A 20,419-nucleotide genomic window follows, 5' to 3' on the forward strand; every position below is an offset into this window, starting at 1 on the left:
GTATGTTGGCATCATTAGGAGGAGTTGACCTCCAAGCCAATCGGATGTGAGGACCACCTGTGATTATAGTAGGAGAGCTGCTGTGCAGGAGCCAACCCTATGGAGCAGGACTTGCTTCATTAGGACTTTGGTGCTCACTGAGTCTGCCACTTGCTTGTGTCACTCGTGGAGGTGGTAGGACTGTAATCCTGTATGGTTGAAGCTGACTACCAGGTGTACTGGCTCTGGGACCTCCCAGGTGATGCAAAGTCAGCCTCTGTCTGTGCCCTGTCTGAGGCTACCCAGCATGAGCTACAAAGCAATCTGCAGATGGCTGCTACTTGTGTTGAGCTTGGAGGTGCCAGGGAGAGGCAAAGCTATGAACTAGGGTGGACTGCCCTAGTGTCAGGCCTGGAGCCCCTTATCGAGACATATGAGGCACACTGATGCCAGGTGCTGCTTGTTTGAGAGATTTTAGGAAATTAAAATGAGAGAAGAGAGGCCAGTTGTATGAAAAAGCCACTGGAAATAGCTTGGATGAATCTGAAAGTAAGAAGGGTTGGGGTCTCAGGGAATCACTGAACAAGTCAAAACATATGAGCCAGATTGATGGAGATTCAGATATGGCACAGCTTGTCAGCTCTGTGGCAGGGAGGGTTCAGCAAAGGAACAATTGCCTCTGCCAGAGCTTCTGTCTGGGAGAAAGCTGTCCCTCCAGCTCTTTCCCTGTTCAGACAATTTAGTTCCTCTGTGAGTGGCCAGGATTTCTTTTAATCTGCTGCCCTAGTGCTGGAGCTCAGAGGGAGTGAGTCCATGCATGGGCCCTTTAAGAGGAACTGCCTGGGACTCCAGCAGTCTTTGTCACTCATCCACAATCCCTGCTGGTTTTTACAGTCAGAAGTTGTGGAGACTTCTCTTCACAGCTCTGGGACCCTGGATTGGGGGCCTCGTGTTGGGCAGAGACATCTCATTCCTCAGGGAAACCTCCACAGCCAAATTATCCCTCCTGATTTTAAACCACCACACATAAATGTGGGACCAGCCAGTTCTGTGATTCCCCCCATGCACCTCTGCTCCTCCTACTGGTCTTGATGTGCTTCTTCTTTAATTCCGTAGCTGTAGTACTTCCATTCAGCTGGATTTCAGGTGGTTCTGAATTATTGTGGGGGGCTGGGGTCTCTTCTCTGTGTCCCATATGGAGAGATGGGAACTGGTTCATATAAGTTAGAAGGCACTTTTGGGATTAAAGAAAAATGAATTGGACAGACAAAAAATTAGATTAAAAGCTTGGACTGGGTGTGGTGTCTGCCCTCTCATGGAGGGACAGACAGAGAGAGCACGCCAGCACCGGAAGCAGTTTATTATATACTCAAATTACAGGAAGTTACATCACATCTGGGTGGGCCTTGAATTCCTGGCGACATCATGAGATCCATCCCCTTAACACTGGGTGGGAAAGTCAGACTGAGTGGTGTCCAATCTCTTGACTGGGTCCACCCTCAGGGCATGGCTTTGCCTTCACTCTGAGTTTCAGCTGACAAAATTGAACAGAGTGTTTACTAACAGCCCTCAGCACCTCCCCCTTTTCTATATTTAAGCAACTAAAATTGAAAGTAAAACTTAACATCAAGATCAAGGCTTTGACTAAATAAAACTAATAACAAATCAATATCAATGCAAACACAACAATAATAGAGAAATCAAACTACAGCTATGTTAATATTTTTAGCTACTGAGTGAAGAGTCTGTTTTGCTGCTGGTGTATATTTACTCAAAGTCCTTAGAGTTGACTGTGCAATGTCTTATAGAAAACTGGCAGCTAACCAATGTCAGCATGGCCAGAAACGTGGTTGAGGTAGTAAATTTTGCTTTCTGCCGGCTTTAGTCATTAATTTCTTCTTCTTCCACATCGCTGTCATCAGGGCAACTCTCAGTCCCTCGAATGATGGGGCAAGCAGTTTCTCTGGGTCCATCATGGCGATGCACGTAATGCTCTGGCATCCAGATTGGCTGCACTGTTCCTTCTGGAAAGATACAAAATACAGCCTCTTCCCCACATTATTATTGAATCTGATAAAACTTTTGTCTGGTATTTGCCTTCTTCAGTGAGGCTAACTTGGCTGAGGCTATTATACAGGAGGCCTGATGCCTTTCAGCTGCTGTACAACCCTCTGCATCACGATTCAAAAAATTTAAAATATAAAGAAAAAATTTTTTAAATAAAAATCATGACTGAGTTTGCATTTGAGGTGACACATAATGTTATGGGTTCACTCAGCGAGATAGACCACCGACTTAGAATTTAAATTTAAGAGCCTTTATGAAGCTGGCCAGCTGATTACAGCCACAGCACCCTGCCGAAGCAAAGGCTGAACTGCAGCGATGACTACAGAAGTTACATTTTATTATTAAATTTTGTGGAGGCCCAGAGAAAATGTGTCTTTCAAATTCTGGGCCCCCAATATGGAGGAAACTCTCTTTATTTATACTTTTTCCAGTCCTTTGTCTCCCAAATTTGGAATGAGACTTCCGGGCCTTCTGAGAAAGAAGGCCTGGGTGCTGGGAAGGGGCCATGAGACCATATCTCAAGGCTTGGCCTGATGTCAGTACCTTCATATCTATGTGTTTTAGGAACAGACAGCACAGCATGACCCGTCTGGCCAAAGCGCCAGATATGAAGCCCAGCACAATAACACCTGTCTCCCCCTTTTTGTTTTAATAATTACATTTTAATAGTATGATTGGCTTACTTCATAATAGCTTGAGAATCATAAGTGATACTAGTTTTATGATAAATTTAATATTGCTGACAAAAATACTGAAAACAGAATTAGCATACGTGAATCTATTGTCTGTTTTTAGCTTTAAGGGAGGTCCTAGTACCGTAAAGGCAATAATTAATTTTGTGATAGGCACTCTTCCCTGTTACTTTTCCTTAATAAATCTTGATAAGTGAAAGCTGCTTGAAGGTTTTGAGTTATTTTAAGACTCTTCAATCCACATCTGCAGACTAGAAGTAAACATAAGAAAACAGCAATGAGGCAAACAATAGTGGTTCTGCTGAGAGGTAAATGCAAGGATATCCAGTGGAAGGGGTTAAATTCTTTTAAGTCCTCTTTAAATTGTTGCCAGGCATTCAAGGAATTGGTTTGTAAGTTTGCCTTGGACAACTGTACAATATGCTGTTGTAATTCTAAAATATCAAGGGTTGTGTTACCTTGACCCCAAGCACCAAGAAGATGATTTTTTTATTGATTCCCAAGGGTGCAGGGTACTATTATATGGAACAGGGGTAACACAAATCTGGGAAAAATTATAATGACACTGCAGAGATATTCTTTGCTCTAGGCCATGGATTTTTATCACCCATCCACAGGACTGTAGACTTTAATGCTGACAATTCAATTTCAAACTGGTTGTCAATTCTTTTTTGTATAGACAAGGTCTTAGTTACATTTTCTTTGACCTGTTGTACGAAATGAGAGGTCTGAACAGTCTGTACCATAGATGAAGCAGCAATGCCCACAGAAGTAAGTAACGTTATGAGGGCAAAGATTCCTGCAATTAACATTCCAAGACATCTCTTTTGTCTTTTTAAGATTTTTACTAACCATGCAATAGCTGGTAGGTTTGATGAGATTCCCAAGGCTCAGTTAGGTTAGTGGGAACCCAAGCAAAAGCTGGTTGTTTTAAAATAATGAGAGTTCTTTTGAAAAGTAGAATTAATACAATGGGATAAAGTGCAACCTGTGCATGACACCTCATACAGATGGCTTGTAACATTAAGATGCATCTGAATGGGGCCTGATAGGAGCACAAACGGATCAAACACACAGGCAGTAGCAAACACTGTCTAATTGAGAGTTTCTCGTAAAGCAGAAATGGAATTATTTGAGCTATAATTAAAACTATACCATTTAATAGGTGCAAGTGCAGCAGCCAATTTCCACTGCATACTTTGTAGGGGCCAATTGTCATGTTGCAATTGAGGCCAACAAATTCTCCTCCATGCCATGAGATGGAGTGATTTTCTTCAACATAGAGATAGGATGCATTTCCTTTCCATTTTAGGGTGCGATTGTTACTATACAGAGACCCATAAGGGCTCCAGTCTTTAAAGAAAAATGGTTATTAAGTTTGCTGGTGGTAGGATGATTACTATAACAGTCTTGCCAATTAACTTCTTCCTCAGTGGGGTACCATTCATAAGACCTTTTACATAATGGCTTTGTGAGGGTGTGTCTTAGCACACTTACATTTCCTGCACCTTTCCCCAGAGCAAGTAGAGATAATAAATGTATTTGAGCTTTTTCTTCCCCATCCTTAGGGGTACAGGCTGGCCAAAAATCTCTCTTTAATTTTACACACAAGGGAGCAGTGGTTTGATTTATAGTCATACAAAAGGGAAGCTGGGTGGCAACACCTGTGTAATTATACCTTGCCCATATCCTTGCCCCACCTGTGGTCCTCCTGGATGACCAAGATTTTTAGTATCATTGGTGACTATATTAGGTGGAGGATCAGCCCACGTCAGGGGTCTTACCCATGGTGGGTCAGGAACATAAGTCCAAAATACTTCCCCATTTGCCCCTGGTAGCATTACCATACAGCTGATTACTGCTAACATGGCAACGATGTTCTCAGGTGTTCCTGGGCTCCAGGTCACTTCTGGGCTCTTTGTTGTCTACTTCGTCCTCTTCCCACTTCTTATCTTCAGTGGGCTGCTTGGGATCATTGCTATCTGTGGGTCGGGTGGTTGATTACCTACAGCTGTAAGGCGTGGCTCCAGGTGCAGACTCCTCTTTAAATTGGCCAGTTCCTCTCTCGGATGCATGTTGAAGTTAATATTTCTTGCAGGAATCCACACGAGCTTTGAGAAATTTTCTGGAAATATATAAACATACCCTCGACCAAATGTTAAGAGGGAATTTCTATAAATTAGACTTGAGATCCTTTCATTTAACCAGACTATTTTCCTTTTAGTCCATTTTAACACCAGTGCACTTTCACAGGTGTCCTGCCATAGGCATTACAAGTGAAAATCAATTATAAAGTAACAATTTTAAAATAATTTAGGCTTAATGTAACATTCTTACAGGAAATTATTCTATTATTCCCCTATATTGTATTAAAAAATATAAAGAGGCTTTTGAAAAAATTTTTAATGCAGTCTTTTTTTTTCTTTTTTCTTTTAATTAAATCTTTATTGTTCAGATTATTACATTTGTTCCTCTTTTTTACCCCCCATAACTCCCCTCCTCCCAGTTCCCACCCCACCCTCCGCCCTCACTCCCCACCCACTGTCCTCATCCATAGGTGCACGATTTTTGTCCAGTCTCTTCCCACATCTCCCACACCCCTTTCCCCCCCAAGAATAGTCAGTCCATTCCCTTTCTATGTCCCTGATTCTATTATAATCAACAGTTCATTCTGTTCATCAGATTATTTATTCACTTGATTCTTAGATTCACTTGTTGATAGATGCATATTTGTTGTTCATAATTTGTATCTTTACCTTTTTCTTCCTCTTCCTCTTCTTAAAGGATACCTTTCAGCATTTCATATAATCCTGGTTTGGTGGTGATGAACTCCTTTAGCTTTTCCTTATCTGTGAAGCACTTTATCTGACCTTCAATTCTGAATGATAGCTTTGCTGGATAAAGTAATCTTGGTTGTAGGTTCTTGGCATTCATCACTTTGAATATTTCTTGCCACTCCCTTCTGTCCTGCAAAGTTTCTGTTGAGAAATCAGCTGACAGTCGTATGGGTATTCCCTTGTAGGTAACTGAGTTTCTTTCTCTTGCTGTTTTTAAGATTCTCTCTTTGTCTTTTGCTCTTGGCATTTTAATGATGATGTGTCTTGGTGTGGTCCTCTTTGGATTCCTTTTGTTTGGGGTTCTCCGAGCTTCTTGGACCTGTAAGTCCATTTCTTTCACCAGGTGGGGGAAGTTTTCTGTCATTATTTCTTCAAATAGGTTTTCAATATCTTGCTCTCTCTCATCTTCTGGCACCCCTATAATTCTGATTTTGGTACGCTTGAAGCTGTCCCAGAGGCTCCTTACACTATCCTCGCATTTTTGGATTCTTTTTTCATTTTGCTTTTCCGGTTGGGTGTTTTTTGCTTCCTCGCATTTCAAATCATTGACTTGATTCTTGCGCTCCTCTGGTCTGCTGTCGGGAGTCTGTATAATATTCGTTATTTCAGTCCGTGTATGCTTAATTTCTAGGTGGTTCCCCAATATACGATCGAGGGTCTCATTAGTTTTCTTGTAGATCTCATTAAGTTTATTGGCGGCTTCTAAACAGTTCTTGAGAAACCTTAAAAGTGTGGTTCTGAACGCTATATCTTCCATTGACAATTTTGTCCTGTTTCTTTGTCTCCGCATTTTGTTATGCTTCCTTGGTGCACCCCCTAGTGGTCTTTGTGCGCAGTCTTATAAACCTTGATTGTTGTAGCTAATACCAGGGAGGGTTTGACCTCCAGGCCAAGTGGCTATGAGAATCAGCTGTGTCAGCAGTGAGAGAACTTCTGTCCTCTAGGGAGGTGGTAATCTAGCCTTTGCCTGAGGCTATCCGGCAAATGCCTCTGTGCAGGGCTTGGGCGGGGTGGGTCGCACAGTATCAATAGGGTGGGCCGGAGAGAGCAGTGATGGCGGCTCTCAGTCCTGTCCCCAGGGGCTCTGCCTCTCTGAGTCCCAGCAATGGCTGCAAACCTCGGAGAGAAAGCTGCACTCGCTCTGACCGAAGCCAGACAGTCCTGCTTCTCCCGTTTGAGTCTGGGTCCCTAAAGACTCACCCGGATCTGGAGCTCAGAGTTTGCGACTCCCTCCCGATTGAAAACGCCAACCGCGCCCTCCGCCGCCAGCCCGCTCCGCGCACTCCGCACCTCAGAATTTGACTTCAGCACTGCGCCTCCTCTGAGTGTCCGTATGCGTTTCTCTTTCCTCCTAGTTGTAGGACTTCCACTCAGCCAGCGTTCCTGTGGTTCTGGGTGATGTCCCTTCCGTTTTTTGGTTTCACTTTTGAAGTAGTTGTTTAAAGCAGCAAACTCGGGCGTTAACCTATGCCGCCATCTTGGTTCTCCCCTTTGCTTTTCTCCTGAAATAAAAAAACAAAACGGGAACAAATACAATATTTAAAATGAAGAACAAGTAAAGTTGAATCAACAAACTTACCAGTATTTCAATGGGAACTATGGGCCTGCTTTTGGGTAATGAGATGGTCAATGTCCAGTTCCATATTTGTCACTGCTAGTCGTGACAGGTGATTCAAGTGTGCATCAGTTAGTCTAGATCTGGTTGGAGATTTCAGATGTTCCATTCTGGAAAAAGTCTGTTCACAGACATAAGTGCTGCCAAAGATGGTTGCCATTTTGAGTGCATGGTTAATAAAAAAAAAAAAAAAAGACCTCCTAACTTCAAAAAAAAAAAAAAAATCCTAACTTGTTCTTACCTCGGTCCTCAGGCAGCAGCAGGCTCTGCACAGGCAAGCTCGTGACTCCTCCGATCACACCAGAGACTGAGAGTGCCGGGAGCCGGTCCATCCTTGCTGTTTTAAAGGACCTGGCATATATGGCATACTGTTCTTAAAATGTTTGCTCACCTTCTTGGCACTATGTGATTTAATCAAGGTCTCCTCTCTGAGAAAGATTGTTTCCCCAGGTAGGGATTTTCCCCTGAAGTTAGGGAGGGAATAAAACCCCTCAACTAAGTGCCAGGCGGGTAATTAATCACTTTAACTATGAACAATCATGCTTAAGCTACATAATCTTTACTCCCTGGAATGGAGATAAGAAACGCCCTAACCTTTGTAATAGAGATTGATAGGATTGAATCAACTGGTATAAATACAGATGTAACAAGACAGCAGGAGAGAGAACTAAGAAGACAGAACCAGGAGGCACAGAACCTACACAGAATGTTCTCTAGAGACAGAAGAACTTCGCTGGAGAGAACATGGCAAAAGATCCTGGACTGAACCTGACTACAGAAATTGGCAAGAGAACCTGACTAGAACCTGGTGACTGAACCTGGCTGGAGAACCTGGACAGAACCTGGCTGGAGAACCTAGCGAGGGAACATGGCTACAGAACCCGGCTGGAGAATCTGGAGAACCTAGCAAGAGAACATGGAAACAGAACCTGGCTAGAGATCCTAACCAGAACTTCGCTGGAGATCCTAACCAGAACTTCGCTGGAGATCCAGACCAGAACTTGGCTGGAGATCCTGGCTAGAGGTCCTGGCTAGGCTGCTGATCAACTGAACGCTGTATCCGTGTCATTCCTTCTTTACTGACTCCGTTCACACCTTTGGGAACCCCTGGACCTGCTGGGGTTGGACCCCGGCATGAGAGGAGGAGTGAGAGACAGAGAGAAGGAGGGGAGTCGGAGAGTGCGGCGCACATTCCACACATGCTCACTGCAGGCTGGGTCGAGTCGGCTGCTGAGCAACAGGCAGTGGCGGCAAAAACACTCGGCGGGCCAGATAAATGTTTTCGGTGGGCCGCATGTGGCCCGTGGGCCGAAGTTTGAAGACCCATGGGATAGGGCATCGGCCTGTGTACTGAAGGGTCCCAGGTTCGATTCCAGTCAAGCACATGTACCTTGATTGCAGGCACATCTCCAGTAGAGTGGGGTGCAGGAGGCAGCTGATCAATGTTTCTCTCTCATCGATGTTTCTAACTCTCTATCCTTCTCCCTTCCTCTCTGTAAGAAATCAATAAAAATATATTTAAAAAAAAGAAAGAAAAATGAATTGGACAGACACAAAATTAGATTAAAAGCTTGGGCTGGGTGTGGTGTCTGCCCTCTCATGGAGGGACAGCCAGAGAGAGCACACCAGCATCAGAAGCAATTTATTATATACTCGAATTACAGGAAGTTACATCACATCTGGGTGGGCCTTGAATTCCTGGTGATATCATGAGATCCATCCCCTTAACACTGGGTGGGAAAGTCAGACTGAGTGGTTTCCAATCTCTTGACTGGGTCCACCCTCAGGGCACAGCTTTGCCTTCACTCTGAGTTTCAGCTGACAAAATTGAACCAAGTGTTTACTACTGCCCTCAGCACTGAATGATGGTTGTTCTGTATTTTAGTTGTTAATTTTGATGTGATTGTGGGAGGTGGCAAGTATCGCATTTACTTACACTACCATCTTCTCTAAAAGCCTCATTGTCATTTTAAATAAATGGGTCATTATAAGTAATTATGACAGATTATGTGTGCTGTGTCTCTATACAATTCTTTATTGGTCATTGGGTGATTGGTTGTTTTGTGAATTAACTTCCAGAATATTGACTTTTAGTGAATTGATTTTTTAGCAAATTGACTTCTTTTCTATTTAAAATACTATATAGAATTAAAAATTTATTTTCCATAATTTCTCTGTAATAATGTATTTTTACTTTCACTACAAGCTTTTTTTTTTTCTTTTCTAATATATAACAACTCTTTTATAAATTTGACTAGGACAAATTGACAAGAATTTCCAAGGAATATAGGGGTCTTTTTTGTTCAGGTTAATTTTAACTTTTTTTCTAAATAGTTGTAGATGAGGCCTTGTATCTGCCAAGCACTAAAGAAGAATGAATAAATAAGTGCTCTTCAAATGTAAAATTTAAGGTGCCCACTTTTTAAAGGGATAGAAAACAATAGAACTTGCCATTAACATACAGATCTGTGTTATATAGTTACTAGAGGCCCAGTGCATAAAATTCGTGCACTGGGGGGTGGGGGCCCCTCTCGCAGTCCAGGACCCCTCACTCCTTACCACTCACCTACAGTGGAGGTGGGAGAGGCTCCCACCACCGCCACTGCACTCTCTAGCCGTGAGCTCGGCTTCTGGCTGAGTGGCGCTCCCCCTGCGGTAGTTCACTAACCACAGTGAGGCAGCTCCTGTGTTGAGTGTCTGCCCCCTGGTGGTCAGTGCGCATCACAGTGACCTGTCAGTCCATCGTTTGGTCAATTTGCATATTAGGGTTTTATTATATAGGATAGATAAAATATTCCAACCAGGATGGTAATATCCAGGCTTAGAAGGGCTGTACTAAGGGTAGGCTAATGATAACTAGTTATCAGCATAGTGTAAATGCAATCAATAGAAGACCAGAGGCTGGCATAAATGTGGTGATTGAAATTGTTACAAGTTTCCTGGAAAATTCAAGATGGTAGACTTAAGTAGAAGACAGAGTCTATTAAAATAGTTTTAGACACACAAAAAGGGTAGAAGTAGAAATGGTAAACAAGAATGTTAATATAACAAACTGTATAGATATAGACTCCATCTCCTTTTCAAATCTCAGATTATTTAAAACACATAAGCAGTAATAATTAATTATAATAATGTATTGTTGATCTTCAATGAGGAACAAGAAGGCTCACTGTGTGCTCAATATTGCTTGAATAATCTATTGCAAGGAGAATATTTTAGCCCTGTGGAATTATCTTCTATTGCACATCAGCTAGATGGAGAAGAGAGAAGAATGGCAGAAGAAGGCATTATTAGTGAATACTATAGCACATTTTTATAGCAGCCTTCTGGAAAAATGGATGATAGTGGTTTTTCTCTATTCAAGTTATAAGCAATGCCTTGACAGTTTGGGTTTTACAACTAATCCTGTTTAACAGTCCAGCATATCAAAGGTTTAAGATCAATCTCATAACGGAAAGGTCATTTGTATGCAATTATAGAAAACATTGGTTTACAGTTAAAAAAATTAGAAAAACAGTGGTTCAACTTTAATTCTCTCTTGACGGGTCTAGAATTAATATCAGATACATACCGTGCACTTTTCTTGGCCCAATTACAACAGGAGATTATTCTATATTTGTTGTTAAGGGTGATCTTCCAGATGGTAAAGCTGAACAACTCCTGCAAATGTTGGGGTCCAACAGATGCATTGACCAAAACTTATTGGAGAAGAAAGAGTTAGTACAACTAAAAGAACAGAATCTAGAAAACAGATCTGGGGTGAGTCTTAGAAGCAAATGATGAGTCAGGAATGTTAAAGATGAGGGAGATTTGCAGTGAGCTTTGATACTAAGTCACCAACAAATTGATATGGAAGATGAAGAAGCAGATCTCTGCAGGGCTATTCAGCTCAGTATGTAAGGCAGTTGCAAAAATATATCTCAAGATATTCCACAGACATCAAGTCAGAAGACATCTTACTTCAAAAGAGCTATGGAAGAGAAGAGAAGGCTACTTTGAAAAGCAGCAGCAACAACAGCATTAGGAGCCACCAAGACAGCTTTCACACCAACCATAAGTTTGGAAGCAGTTGGCAGTGATCTTGGTGATGATATGAGCGAGGAAAACATGCTTCAGGTAGCTGTGACCATGTATTTAGAAACTGTTAGAAATAATTTCATAAAAAGAAAAATTAATACATTGTACAAAATCTCTAAAATATTTATACTTTCCAACATTATCTTGTGTGATTAAAGCAAAGGGTTCATTTAGAATATGTAAAAGAACAATGTTCAACAGAGGAAATAAGACTTTCAAGAGGTTTGCAAATTAAAAGGTGAGAACATGGCAAAATGCATCAGTTGTAGGACTAAATAATGACCCTTCAAATACTAGCCAAAGAGGCATTCAGCAATTAAATTAATTTAAAATAATTTTCTAAATGTTTGTTTTTCATTTTTAGTGTTCAATATATAACATGTCTAAAATTGGGGCATTTTTCTTGAATCTTTTTGCAGACCAGCTAATAAGCTCTTGCCCCAGAACTTTCCCATACATTTGGTTTACTTTTCCTCCCTTCTGTGTAGGTAATTTGGCTCACCTTTCATCACTTAATAGTTGCTTCTTTTTTTTTTTTTTTAAATATATTTTATTGATTTTTTACAGAGAGGAAGAGAGAGAGATAGAGAGTTAGAAACATCGATGAGAGAGAAACACCGATCAGCTGCCTCCTGCACATCTCCTACTGGGGATGTGCCCGCAACCCAGGTACATGCCCTTGACCGGAATCGAACCTGGGACCTTTCAGTCTGCAGGCCGACGCTCTATCCACTGAGCCAAACCGGTTTCGGCAATAGTTGCTTCTATATCTCCTTCTAGGACAGTGTTTCTTCTCTATGTTGCTGATAGTAATGGTTCCAGAAGGATAAGTATTCTCCCTCCACCTATGTATTATGCACTTGGGTGTCTTCTCATGTTATTGTTTTTTATCACAATTTATCTGCTATCTTGTTATTATTTTTTTAAACTCTATTAAAAGATGGTAATCTTTCTTGAGATTTGTTTTTTAAGCCCTCCAAGGTGAGATCATCATTTCATAATTCTGGTGCATTCCTAAATTCTAAAATCATCTCTGCATAAGTATTTAAGACAAAATTAGCATTTTTAAAAATAATAATGTATTGTTAGGTCTATAACATATATGGATGTAGTACATATAACAACTACAGTGCAAAAAGGAAAGAACAGGCAATAGAGCTATTTAGGGACATTTCCTTATCTCACTGGAATTAAGTTAATATAAATCTGAAGTATATTCTCATAAGTTAAGATATATATTACAACCCCTAAAACAATGGCTAAGAGAATAACTCAAAAGAATATGGTGAAAAAAGTTATTAAAGGAATTAAATTATTGTACTAGCAAATACTCATTTGATGCAAATGAAGGCAGTAAAGAAAGAACAAATGGAAAATTACATATAGAAAACTGTTTGTACTATATGTAAAATGGTGATTTAAATCCAGCATGCCAATAATAACATTAAATGTAAATACATCAAGCAATCCAAAGATACACTTAAGAGCAAAAGATACAAAGCGGTCAGAGGCAAAAATATGAAAAAATATAACATGCAAACAGCAACCATAAGAAAGCTGGAGTGACTGTACTAATATCAGATAAAATAAATTTTAAAACAAAATAAGTTACTAGAGATCAAAAAGGGGATTTTGTCAATCTATCAGGATAATATAATTATATATACATATATACACACATATACATACATACATACATACATACATACATACATACCTGTGTACATGGCCATAGAATACAACTGAAAGAATTGAATGAAAAAATTAGAATTCAACAATAATACTTATAAATTTCAATGCCCCACTTTCAAAAATGCATAGAACACTAAGCAGAAGATTAACAAAGAAATAGAAGACGTGAACAACACTATAATCACTTAGACCTAACAGAAATCTATGGGACACTTCAACCAATAGCAGAATAATACATAATTCTCAAATTCACATAGAACGTTTTCCAGAATAGACCATAAAATAAGTCTCATACACTTAAAACAATTGAAAAATCACAGAAAATATGTTTTTTGCCATAGTGAAATGTAATTAAAAATCAGTAACTGAAAGAAATTTGGAAATATATGAAAATTAAGCAACACATTATTAAATAACCAATGATTCAATTAAAAAATCAAAAGGGAAATTTGAAAGTACTTTAAGATGACTGCAAATGAAGAGACAACATACCAAAATTTATGGGATGCCTTTACGCCAGTGCTCAGAGGGGAATTTATAGCTATAAATACTTTTATTTAAAAAAGAAAAATTAATAACCAAATATTCTATCTTAAGCCACTATAAAAACAAAGAGCAAACTAAACCTAAAGAAAGAATAGAGAAGGAAGTAATAAAAATGAGACAAAAATTTGTGAAATTAAGAATAGAAAAACAGAGAAAAATAAACAAAATCAAGAGTTGATACTTTAAGAAATCAACAAAATGGACTAACCTTCAATAGACTGACCAAGGAAAAAGAAGACCCAAAATACTAAAATTAAGGATGAAAGATGGAACATTACTGCCAACCTCACAGAAATAAAAAAGATTCTAAGAGAATACTACATTTAACTGTAAACCAACCAACTAAATAACTTTGATAAAATGGACACATACCTAGATAAACACAAGAATGGACTCAAGAAAAAATTGAAAACCTGAATGGCTCTATAAAAAGGGAAAAGTTCAATAGTAATTTTAAAACTTTCCACAAAGAAAAGTCCAGGACCAGAAAGCTTCATTGGTGATTTTTACTATACATCTTAAGAAGAATTAACACCAATCTTTTACAAATTCCTCCAAAAAAATAGAAAAGAAGGAAAAAACCAATTCAAACTAGAAAACCAGTAATATGCTGATACCAAAACTGGACAAAGATATGGAAAGAAAAACAAACTACAGAACAATATCTTTTATGAATATAGATGCAAAAATCCTCAACAAAATGCTAGCAAACATTTTACACCATGACCAAGTGCTATTTATTCTAGGAATGCAAGGTTGGGTAAACATATAAAAATCGATTAATGTGATACACCGTTTTAACATAATAAAGGGAGAAAATTATGCAATTATTTATGCAATTAATTATGCAATTAACATAATAGAGACAGAAACTAACTTACAAAATCCAACATCCTTTATGATAAAAATATTCAATATCTAGAAATAGAGGTGGATGTCTGCAAATTTATAAAGGATATCTACAAAAAACCACAGCTTATATCATATTTAATGGTGAAAGACTCAACATTTTCCCCCTAAGATCAGGAACCAGATGAAGATGTATGATTCACCAGAGGGCAAGAAATATATTAATCAAGCAAAGACCATAGGTTTAAATGGTATATTCTACTATTAAATTTCATATGAAAAATCAGTGTATATGAAACAAGCTGGTTATAATAGCTGCCACCTCATTGATTACGAAGGTCAGTTACCTTATATTTCTGCATATATCTCTTTCCTCACTTCTTCTTTGCATACTTGCTTCTTATGAAACCATAGGTTGATCAGATAGGATGACTTTCTCATTTAGAAAAGGACCATTACTGAATCAAGGGATATGTGTACAGCACTATTTTACATATCATGCATAGTATGCTGGTCAGTCATTTTGAAGGCTTCCAAAGGTATTAGATATATGCGATACAGACAATTAATGTTACTGTACTGATTCTACTACATTAATTCAAAGCGTTTTTAAAATGGAATAGGAATTTGCATACTTTATTATTCTACTTATGTTTGTTTCTCTTTTCTGTTCCTCAGATATATTGTCTTAAACATTTACAAGTTCTGATCCTGAGAAATAATCCTATCAGAACAATCCCTTCTGATATTCAACAACTTAAGCTCCTTAGAGTTTTCAACATTGCCTTTAATTTGATTACGACTCTTCCTCTTGGGTAAGGTTGATAATTTGATATTATAAATAGAAAATAAAGAGCTTATGACATAGAAAAGGATCAATTCCCCTTTTGAAAGCAGCTAGCAACTTTTCAGCTCTTTAATAATTCTTATTCTTTTCCAATTAACTGACTTGTTTTTCATTGCTGTGTTAAAAATAATCCTACTAGCCAGATGCCAATTAACCTTTCTCGGCCTCAATTTCCTAATCTATGAACCAAGAAATTAGTCTTTATGATATTTAAGATCCTTTAAACTCTAATAGGAATGTTAATATTTGGCTTTAAAAGAGATGGCTTTTCCCCACGTATGAACTGGTAATTATTTAATTACTAATAAAATTTTTAAATAAAAACCTTTACCAAATGCCAAAACAAGATACCACTTCCAGTAAATGCTTAAATAGAATATAAGTTAAGGACAAAGGGATGGGGACTCTGAAATAGTTGAACAGTATTTCTCAAAAGAAGATTCTTACAGTAATTAAGGAAGTGCATCAAAATTCATTTATAAAGTTTTTCATCTAGCAGTTTGTAATTAACAATCCAACAAATTCTACATTCATAAACCTTAAAACTATTTAGTCATTTAAAAAAATAAAGAGGTATGTAAAATAATATACTATTTCTGTATAAAAATGTAAAACTCACACATTATAAAAACACTAAGGCAGTAAGAAAATTGCATATGGGAATTTTATTTCTGTTTGACTCACCTATATTTTTCCACAGTAACATAAATTGTATTTTCCCTGCCTTTATATTAGAATTAGCCATTTCTCTAAGAAAACCCTGTTTTTGTTTTTATTAATCCTCATGCAAGGGTATGTTTTGATTGTTTTAGAGAGAGGGACAGAAAGAAACATCAATTTGTTGCCTCCCACATGCACCTTGAGTGGGGATTGAACCCACAATCTGGGGGTGTGCCCTGTCCAGGAATCGAACCTGCAACCTTTGGCACATGGGATGACGCTCCAATCAACTGAGCCACACTGTCCAGGCCCTATTTTCCTTTTATTGCAGAATGATCTTTAAAAACCAATATCTAAGTATTGAATGTCTCCATTGCTATTGAGATGACACTGTTTATAGACACTCGCAGTATACAGAGCTTAGTAATATATGTATTTAGAAATCTATGTATACACATATCTATAATTATTTATCTATGTATATTTATTTATATACACACATATAGATACACACAACTATGTATACACACATATGTACATATATGCATCTAAACAAATGAATACTGTATAATCTATAATAACAATTACATACTTTAAATAACCATTACTTATTTAAACAAAATGTAAAAATACCTAAAACAATTAAAAGTTTATCATAACTACATGGTCAACATTGTACATTGTTTAGAGATTAAGCAAACTAGTTTGAATTATTGGTTATAAACAAAAGTTTTAGGAAGCCCTCACACCTGTCAGAATGACTGTCATCAATAAATACACAAATGACAAGTGTTGGCAAGGATGTAGAGAAAAGGGAACCCTTGTTCACTGTTGTGGGAATGCAGATTGGTACAGCCACTATGGAAAACAGTATGAGGTTTCCTCAAAGAAATTAAAAATGGATCTGCCTTGTGACCCAGTGATTCTACTTCTGGGGATTTATCTGAAGAAATCCAAAATACTAATTTGAAAGGATATATTCACCCCTATGTTCATTGCAGTGTTATTTACAACTAAAGGCCCGGTGTACAAAATTCGTGCAGGGGGGCAGGGGTGTCCCTCAGCCCTGCCTGAACCCTCTCCAATCCGGGATCACTCTCGCAACCCAGGACCGCTGGCTCCTAATTGCTTGCCTGCCTGCGGACCTGATCCCTAACTGCTCTCCCCTGCTAGTCTGATCCCCTTAACTGCTCTCTCCTACCAGCCTGATCCCCCTAACTGCTCTCTCTTGCTGGCCTGATTCCCCCTAACTGCTCTTGCCTGCCAGCCTGATCACCCCTAACTGCCTCTGCCTTGTCCCCAGCTTTGTCCTGAAGGATGTCTGGTCTAATTAGCATATTACCCTTTTATTAGTATAGATAGAGGCCTGGTGCATGGGTGGGCGCTGGCGGATCTGCCCTGAAGGGGGTCCTGGATCAGAGTGGGGGTCCCCACTGGGGGGCAGTGCCAGCCTGAGCAAGGGGCCTAGGGCAGTTTACAGGCCAGCCACACCCCCAATTGAGGTGTGGGGGTCCCCACTGGGGGCCAGAGCCAGCCTGGGCGAGGGGCCCCCAGGGGTTTGCAGGCCGACCCCACCCCCATCAGGGTGGGGGTTCCTGCTGGGGGCATTGCTGGCCTGGGTGAGAGGCTGGGGGGTTTGCAACTGCCCACGCCCCTGATCAGGGTGAAGAGCTGAGGGTCGTTTGCAGGCTGGCCATGCCCCCATTTGGGTGGGGGTCTCTGCTGGGGGCCATGGCCAGCCTGGATGAGGGGCTGATGTCCGTTTGCAGGCTGGCTATGCCCCCATTGGGGTGTGGGTCCCTGCTGGGGGTGGGGCGTACCTGGGCAAGGGGCTGATGGCCATTTGCAGGCTGGCGACACCCCTGGCCATGTCAGGATTAACGTCTGGAATATGTCTGGTCTAATTAGCATATTACCCTTATATTAGTATAGATAGTCAAGCTACGGAAGCAACCCAAGTGTCCATCAATAGACAAGTGGATAATATTCATATACAATGGAATATTACTCAGCCATAAAAAAATGAAATCTTACCATTTGCGACAGCATGGTAAGATTCAACCGAATACCTAGAGGGTATTATACTTAGTAAAATAAGTCAGTCAGAAAAATACAAATACCATATGATTTCACTGATATGTGCAATCTAAAGAACAACATAAAGAAACAACATTGAAACAGATTCATAGACACAGAAAAAAACCTGGTGGTTGCCAGAGAAAAGGTGGTTGAGGGACTGAGTGAAAGATGTCAGGGAGCTGGGGGAATGAGCGAAAAAGATAAAGAGCCTGGCCCAGGAACAAAGAAGAAACTGGGTTGATTCCTGTCAGGGCATATGCCCGGGTTGTGGTCTTCATCCCCAGTAGGGGGCATGCAGGAGGCAGCCAATCAATGATGTTTCTCTCTCAGTGATGTTTCTATCTGTCTATTTCTCTCCCTTTCTCTCTCTCTAAAAATTAATAAAAACATTTTTGAAAGAAAAAGATGAAGTGATTAAGAAGTACAAATTAGTAGTTACAGAATAGTTCTAAGGATGCACATACAGCATAAGGAATATAGTCAATAATCCTATCTAATAATAGCCAAAGATGGTAATTGACTGTACCTTTGCTATGCCTCATATTGGCTAATCAGCACAATATGCAAATTAACTGCCAAGAAAGATGGCGGCTAATTTGCATACTGCAGGCAGGGTCTGCAAGCTGCCATCTGGGCCCTGTGTGTAGCCCTGGGCAGCGGGGCTTAGCACCACCTAAACCCTGCCCCCAGCCGAGACCCCCGTGTGCTGCCTAAGCCCCGCTGCCAGCTGGGACCCCATGGCAATCTGAGAGCAGGAAAGTGCGGCCTGCAGGCAGCACCTAGAAAGGCCTGCTCCTGGGTCACTGTGGAGATCCCAGAGCAGGAAAGTGCAGCCTGAAGGCAGCCCCAAGGTGGGCCTGCTCCTGGGTCACCATGGCGATCTGAGAGCAGGAAAGTGCGGCCTGCAGGCAGCACCCCACCCTGGCCACAGCTCAAGGGAAAGAACAACACACAGTGGAGGCCAGGAGCCTGAGAGATCAACACAGAGGGGTGCCTGCTCCAAGCCTGCATGGTGTGGCTGGAGGCAGGCCCCCAGCAGACACACACACACACACACACACACACACACACACACACAGGACACCTGCTCCGATCCTCTGCTGCCAAACTGTGGCCATCAGTAGGACATCCACTGAGGGCTCCCAGACTCTGAGAGGGGCAGGCTGGGCTGAGGGAGCCCCACCCCCCAGTGCACGAATTTCATGCACCGGGCCTTAGTCTATAATAATAAAAGCGTAATAAGCATTTCAACTGAATGGCTGAAGAGCAGAAAGACCACCCGGATGACCATGCTACAATATGCACTGACGCCAGGCCAGCCAAGGCAGGTGTGATGTGGTTGGTCGGCGGGCCCCGCCACCACCCCATGATCACCCCAAAGAAAGAGGCCCAGGCCACCTACCGGCGGGTGGGTGGGGCCTCCCTCTGTGGGGCAATCAATCGCAGGGCTCCCAGACTGCGAGAGGGTGCCGAGAGGGTGCAGATCAGGCTGAGGGATAACCTCCCCCCACTGAGTGCATGAATTTTATGCACCAGGCCTCTAGTATTGTAATAACTATGAATAGTGTCAGGTACTAGATTTATCAGGGTGGTCACTTAGTAAGTTGAACATTATTGAATAATGTTCAATCACTGTGTTGTACACCTGAAACTAATACAACATTTTATGCCAACTATAATTGAAAAAACATTACTAAAAAAAAGTTTTAAGGAGCTATTTTTCAAAACTATTAGTGTTTTGAAAATAAAGCAGTACAATTTTATTAAATGCCATTGGATATGTATGCATATCAAGGGATGATTGACAGCATATTGAAGGCAAGTATAAAAAACATAATTGGAATTATGGGAATAATAATATAATTATAATTGTTATGGGGATTAACTTTATTGAACCTCAGAGAAGACTTAGAGTAAGCTCTGACATAGGTAAAAATGTTCATTTGCAGAGCTGTTAAATGTAAACTCACACAGAGGAAACTTATACAGTGCGGGATGAGGTGCTGAATTCTTTATATTTAAAGGTTATTGTCAGAACTCTAGCTTTCCAGTAAAGAAGATCCAACATAGAATGGCAGGACAAAGGGCGTTGTAACTGGATAAAATTGAGTTAAATGCACTGAACCAATTATGTAGTTGGATCTCATTACTGTTACAAGCAATAGCACTGATATATTTTAAATATTATGTTTTTATTTTTGTAATTAATCCAGTAAATGTTTATGAAGTATCTATTGTGTGCTCCCTAGTTGATCACCACCTAAGAGGAAGGCAGACAATTTCACACAATTACAGAAAGTAAAATAATGGAGATGCACTATGTAAAATTCCAAACAGTGACATGTAACTCAATCTGGAGAGTCAGAGTTGATTCCCTGGAAGAGATGACATTTGATCCAAATGTAACTGAGTGTGAATGAGCCGCATTAATAGTGAGAAGGAGCAAGAGGTGATTATCTTATCTAATAAAAGAGAAACA

General features: G+C 40.2%; 1 protein-coding gene and 1 pseudogene across 2 annotated transcripts in view; both read left to right on the plus strand.

The window, feature by feature from the left end:
• LRRC63 (leucine rich repeat containing 63) overlaps window positions 1–20,419 on the plus strand; it is a gene marked incomplete at both ends in the record, with an annotated part of 126,885 nt that overhangs the window by 47,452 nt on the left and 59,014 nt on the right. Inside the window, one exon of the mRNA XM_081083916.1 lies at window positions 15,033–15,169. Within this exon, the coding sequence (XP_080940042.1) occupies window positions 15,033–15,169 (137 nt within the window). The remainder of the gene's footprint in view (window positions 1–15,032; window positions 15,170–20,419) is intronic.
• On the plus strand, window positions 1,954–11,423 carry LOC308511876 (ataxin-3-like; annotated as a pseudogene). Its single transcript has 2 exons — window positions 1,954–1,965; window positions 10,345–11,423. The product of its transcript is annotated as an ataxin-3-like (transcript).

The sequence above is a fragment of the Myotis nattereri genome (genome assembly GCF_964212035.1).
Source record: "Myotis nattereri genome assembly, chromosome: 2".
Taxonomy (NCBI): domain Eukaryota; kingdom Metazoa; phylum Chordata; class Mammalia; order Chiroptera; family Vespertilionidae; genus Myotis; species Myotis nattereri.